We start from the raw sequence: 5,666 nt of genomic DNA, 5'->3' as shown, positions 1-5,666 counted from the left end.
GCTCCGCAACGGGAGAGGCCGCAGCAGAGGGAGGCCCGCATACCACAAAAAAAAAAAAAAAAAACAAGTGACAAGGTCAGCATTCTGCCATAATGCAAATTAAAACCAGATTCCTCTACACACCCACCGGAATGGCTAAAATTTTAGATAACAATTCTAAGGATTGCAAATGAACATTCGAGGTGATAAACGTAGCACGAGCTAAGGCGAAAGTATTGAAGCTCCAATTAATGTTCACATAAGTAAATAGTGGGGAGTTCAGCTTGGCTTGGACACAGAGGTGAGTGATAGAAAAAAAGTATTCTGGACTAGTGGTTAAGAGTCAGATCACGAAGGGCCTTTAAGGTCAGGCTAAGGACTTTAACCTGTATATGATTAGCAATGCTGAACCACGACATGGATGACACAATTTAATTGAGTTTTAAGGTATATAAAAGGCTGCTTCGTATAAAATGTTCCAAAGGCAGAAGGACACAAACTTTCGAAAGTTTTCTATCTCCTACCTTGCGATAAATCTCTCTATCCTACACAGTGTGGTTATACCCTCACTGCTCAACCATTCTTCCAAAACCTCCACCTGTTCTCTCCAACCTTATTTCTTCCTCACTGGCCACCAGATGAACTGAATTAGTTCGTGGCCAGATGCAGCACTGAGCTCTCACTCAAGGAAGGCCTAGTGCCTGCAGGGCTCTTGTGCTTCCCCCCAGGCCTCTCACAATTTAAATCCAGTGCTTTTCTGGATGCCCACTTGACACCTGTCCATCCCATCATTTCTCACCTACCCCAGCCTGCCCTCATCTCCTTCTCCCCAGTCCCCACAGTTCCTGTGTGGGTCCTATCAGACATAATTCAACATCTAACTAGAATCTGTCTTGTTTTGTTCTTGATTCCAACAAGACCATAAGCTCCTGCATAGAAGGGATGACTTCTGTATCCTCCACAGCACCTAGTATCAAAGGACTTACGCCAGCTACTTGTCAGTTCCTCTAGACAACAGAAATGCAAAGATATCCTTAGATCCAGTAATTCCATTTCTGGAAATTTGTCCTACTGATAAACTCACATAAATATGCAAAAATAATATAATCAAAAATATGCATTATAGATTATAATAAGAAAAACTAGAAATAACCTAAAAGTCTATTAAGAAAGCCTAGCTCCTTTGTGTCTATACTGCCCATTAAAAAAAAAAAAAAAGTTGGGATATCTACACATATGGACCATCATAAAGTAGTAAGTGAAAAAAGCTGCAGGAAAAAAACAGGTCACACACACACACACACAAATTTAGAAAAACACAATTTAGAGATTTAAAATGACAATCTCTGCTATGGAGATTTTTCCCTGCAGTGCTAAAAACAAGACAACGGGCCCAAAATGGAGTCATGTATACCCCATCCCCAAACCCAGACTTAACATTTAACCCAATTATGTATAGCTTCAGCTCTCCCCAAAACAGAATCTTAAACCAGCCGATCAGGAATCACCCTATCAGCACTAGTGAAGTAATCTGCCTGACAGACCCTTACCATCCCCTAAAGGAAAGTGACCTTGCTAGAACCAATCTACTTTTTGCTAGTATAACTTCCTTGTTCCTGCCCCCTTCTGCCTATGAAGTCTTTCATTTTGTACAGCTCCTCCAAGCTCCTTTCTGTCTGCTACACTGGATACTGCCCAATACATGAATTGTTAATCATTGAGTAAGATTTGTAATATTTACTCACTTGCATTGTTTTTTTAACATATAGAAATACTTCTATTTTATTTAAAAAAATGAACAAAGAGCACATAGAATGTTTGTAATCAAAGAATACTGATGTTTTCACCCACTGTTCCAAGAGTAATTTACAAAACAATTTATAATATAAATCCATTTTATTTAAAACAAGAATAATAATATACTGGGTTATATGTACAAAAATAAGTATTTATAACATTCCACCTTGGGACTTCCCTGGTGGTCCAGTTGTTAAGAATCTGCCTTCCGGTGCAAGGGACGCAGGTCTGATCCCTGGTCTGGGAGCTAGGATCCATCCCACATGCCGCGGGGCAACTAAGCCTGCACGCTCTACAGCCCCTGTGCCACAACTACTGAGCCCGTGCGCTCTGGAGCCCGCCCGTCACTAGAGAGAAGCCCCGTACGCCACAACGAAAGATCCCGCATGCTGCAACAAAGACCCGATGCAGCCAAATAAATTTTAAAAAATATATTAATAAAAAATGCCACCTTAATCATGGTTATTTCCAGAAGAGGGATTACAGGAAACTTTCACATTCTAGGTTAGTCGTTTTTCTTTAAATAATAACCATTTACTTTAGTTACAAAAAACAAAGATTAAAAATATATATTTCCCTGAGCTAATGATCGTTCCAGAGACGTGCATTTTGGTCCACCTAGCAATTAGTTAAACTGAAGAGAATCAGATTAACTGATTTTTTGTCAGGATGCCTGCTATACTAAATCTGGGTACACATTACAGGTACATCATGCTTAAAAATTAAATTCACAGAAGTTATTAATACAAAAACTACCTCTCGGCTATAAAGTATGAAGTGTCTGTTTGATGAAGGGAATCCCTCTAAATGTAAAGTTAACCTCGAATATTTACTGAATTACTATAAGAGGCCAGGCGTTGCAAGGGCCCCTCATCATACACGTTTCTGTTTTTAAACATCTCTCATTTATTTAGAGTCGAAGTAAACTTCTAGGGAGCCCGTGCTTCTAGGCCAGTGTTTGAGAAGAGATGGGAATCTGTATAAACTTTTACCCTTAGGAACAGGAGGAAACTAGGAGAACCACTAAATCCCAAAGATCTCCTCAAAGGAGCTCGGGATTCTGCCTGGTGGATCTGTGCTTCACAGAGGATATCACGGTTCTTGACAGTTCCCCTACATGCCCTGTCCCAGTGAGGAGCTTACACATGTCTGACTTGACGAGTCTAGGCCTCCTTCCTAAGCCTTTGATAAAACACAGAGGGAGCAGAACTGCCTGTGTTTCCCACTATTTCCTACCTTTCTATTGCTCCAGACCTTTTCTATCTCAGCACTGACCCAGAGATCCAACCATGTTAGCCTTACTGCTGAATCTAATAGCTTACTGCTCTTGAAGCCAAGTGCTTTACATGTTTTACAACTCATTTATACTCACAGTAACCCTGCGAAAGATTCCTATTTTATAGATGAAGACACTGAAATACAACCAGCAAAGCTAAGATTTCAACACAGAGACCCTGTTGCCTCCCTCCAACCTTTACTATGCAGCACTAGCTATATGACATATCTCATTAAACCTAGAAAACACTAGATATCCTCCTTTGTTACTAAACCTAAAGCACTTAGATTTAGTAACAAATCTTAACGTCAACAGGCCACCTGAATCCAATGTTTTCTCTTGGAAATGCTGTTAGTCCCGCTGCTGTTGGATAACAGAACTATGAAATTTCATTTGCAAAACATTTATGTTTGCCAGTGCTTTTCTTAACTTAGGAGAAGCCGTTTAGTTATGATTAAACACCCAACCTCTTAACCAAGTCAATGTAAACATATCTGGGTTCAGACTCTAGTTCCATTACTACCTGTTTCCTTTACCTGTAAAATAAGATATAAAGTATATATAAACAACTTAGCACAGCAAATGACTGGAGAGGAAGGAGTCAGTGTTCCCTACTGTTATTATCCTTTGACTGTTTTACCATAAGTACTCCCAGGATGTGGGAAAGCTGACAAGTTCAAATCAAATTCAATATCCCGCCCCCTCCCAAAAATACTCGTCAATTCATGGGTTTACAGAAAACTTTAAACATTAAAAAGCTATGCATTCTATTTAAATTGATGAACTGATAAACCAGAAGTTCTACACAACAGAAACACAATAAAAACCGGTAAATAAAAAATGTTTATCATGCAATTAGCACACAAGTCAGTTACTACACATGATAATGAATGAGACTAACAATTAGCTTCAAAGAACTCATTCTTCCATCTATTTCCATGTAAATTACAATGACTTTACACTTAGAAATAATAAAAATTCTTGAGCATTACATCTTTAAAGTTTTTATTGGGTAACCTAAGACATTTTCCATAAATTACAAACGGGCACCATGGGCAGGCAATAATAAAGGCAATAAAGACTGATCTTTACCCCTTTGGCGTCTAACGTTCTACTGTTAGAGATTAGCTCAGACTGTTAAGAGCCTAAGAACTCACTTTACAAGTAGGGCTTAGTCTTCTCCAGGTGAAGGGCATAAAATACATCATCTTTTAGCCCTCACAACAACTCTACACCACAAGGACTAAAAACTATCCTCGTTTTTTTCAGATAAGGAAACTGAGGCACAAGAGAGGTTGAGTAATATGCCTAACTGGAGGAAATCTGAGGCAGATTGGAAACCATTCTGGGTCTGGAGACCAGCCCTCTTAACCTCATCAGGGCTCTGGGGGTAAGCACATCAATGTCACTGTAAAACGTGTTAAGAAATACGGTACCAGTGGGAAGCAGGGGTTCCAACGGGGTAATAGCATGCTCCATAACGGATTACTGGTCTCTGCATTAAAAACATAAAAACACCACATTAGAACTTCCAGCTAATTAAACAGCGCACGAAATCGCCAGTACACGTGGTCTCCGGGGCGGAGCACGGAGCGAGCCGCGCTCCCGGCGTGCGGGCCCGGGCACGGCAGGCAGGGCGCGCGGCGGCGGGGACGCGAGAGACTCGAGCCCCGAGGGGTTCCAGGGCGCGCGGGGCAAAGCATGCGAGCGCTACGCGTGCCTCGACAGGGCCGCCCCGTCCAGCGTCTCCCCGCGCCGCCGTCACCATCCGGGGACCGGGGGAGCCAAGGGAGCCAGAGCGGCGAGAGCCGACCACCTCCTCCCCGCCCCTGCCCGCAGCCCGCACGCCGGGAACGAAAGCGGCGCGCTGGAGTGCTGTCGCACTTACATAATGGCGGGTGGAGCCACCAGCGAGCGGAGCGCAGACTGCGGGAGCGAGGGCGATCGACCGCTCGGCGCTCGGCTGAGGAACCTCGGCGACTTACGATACCCGCTCGCAGATTTAAGGGAACGGCGCTTGAGGCGGCCCCGCCTCCTTCCGGGAGCCGGAGGCGCGTGCGAGCTGCTTGCCCCGCCTGAACGGGTGAGGCCGCCGGACTGTCCGCTCTTCCGGCCGCTGCCATCCTCACATGCCGCCCTCTCTTCTAGGCTAGTTCGGCCCTGAAGCCATCGCTGGTGTCTCTGCCGAGCGCTTGTCACTGAACTTTGGCACGGAGGCCGCTATTTGCTCCAAACCAAGCGTTAAGTTCCCCGTCACCCTTCGTCAGCTTGGCATCACAGCCAGGCAAACGTCCCAAGTTATCCAGAGCCCGTTTTCTCGGTTCTCATTCTTTTTGATCTCTCGCTTGCAGCTTGTGTACTTAAGGAGCACGCCTTCGTTAAAGTCTTCACTTGGCTGCAACAATCACAGAATGTTTTCGTTGGCAGGAACTTTAAGCGGCTTACTTGCAGCTCCGCTCGCTCCAACACTCCCAACTTTAAGAGTTCATTCTGTGGCCACGCAGCCTTTTCCAAGACTGAGCAAAACCAGATCTCTAGACTTAGACTCCCTAGGCTTTACCTTTTCCAGGCTAAACTCTTGTTCTTTCGAGGTTCTTATAGGACATGATTTTCA

General features: G+C 43.9%; 1 protein-coding gene across 6 annotated transcripts in view; it reads right to left on the bottom strand.

Annotated features, from left to right (window-relative positions):
- TPK1 (thiamin pyrophosphokinase 1) overlaps nt 1-5,022 on the bottom strand; it is a 356,442-nt gene extending 351,420 nt beyond the window's left edge. For 3 of the 6 annotated variants that reach the window (XM_024131127.3, XM_055084777.1, XM_055084778.1), the window contains exons 1-2: nt 4,941-5,022; nt 4,489-4,547 (exon numbers count right to left, since the gene is read on the bottom strand). In XM_024131127.3, coding sequence (XP_023986895.1) covers nt 4,489-4,531 — 43 coding nt within the window. In that variant the 5' untranslated portion in view covers nt 4,532-4,547; nt 4,941-5,022. Of the gene's footprint in view, nt 1-4,488; nt 4,734-4,772; nt 4,914-4,940 lie in introns of those variants that run through there. The other 3 variants (XM_055084774.1, XM_055084773.1, XM_055084776.1) reach the window with 3 other exon arrangements.
- Nucleotides 5,023-5,666: the final 644 nt, after the last annotated feature.

Source organism: Physeter macrocephalus, chromosome 5 (assembly GCF_002837175.3).
Source record: "Physeter macrocephalus isolate SW-GA chromosome 5, ASM283717v5, whole genome shotgun sequence".
Lineage (NCBI taxonomy): Eukaryota > Metazoa > Chordata > Mammalia > Artiodactyla > Physeteridae > Physeter > Physeter macrocephalus.
The sequence above is the reverse complement of the archived record's forward strand: the minus strand, read 5'-3'. Positions and strand labels throughout refer to the sequence as shown.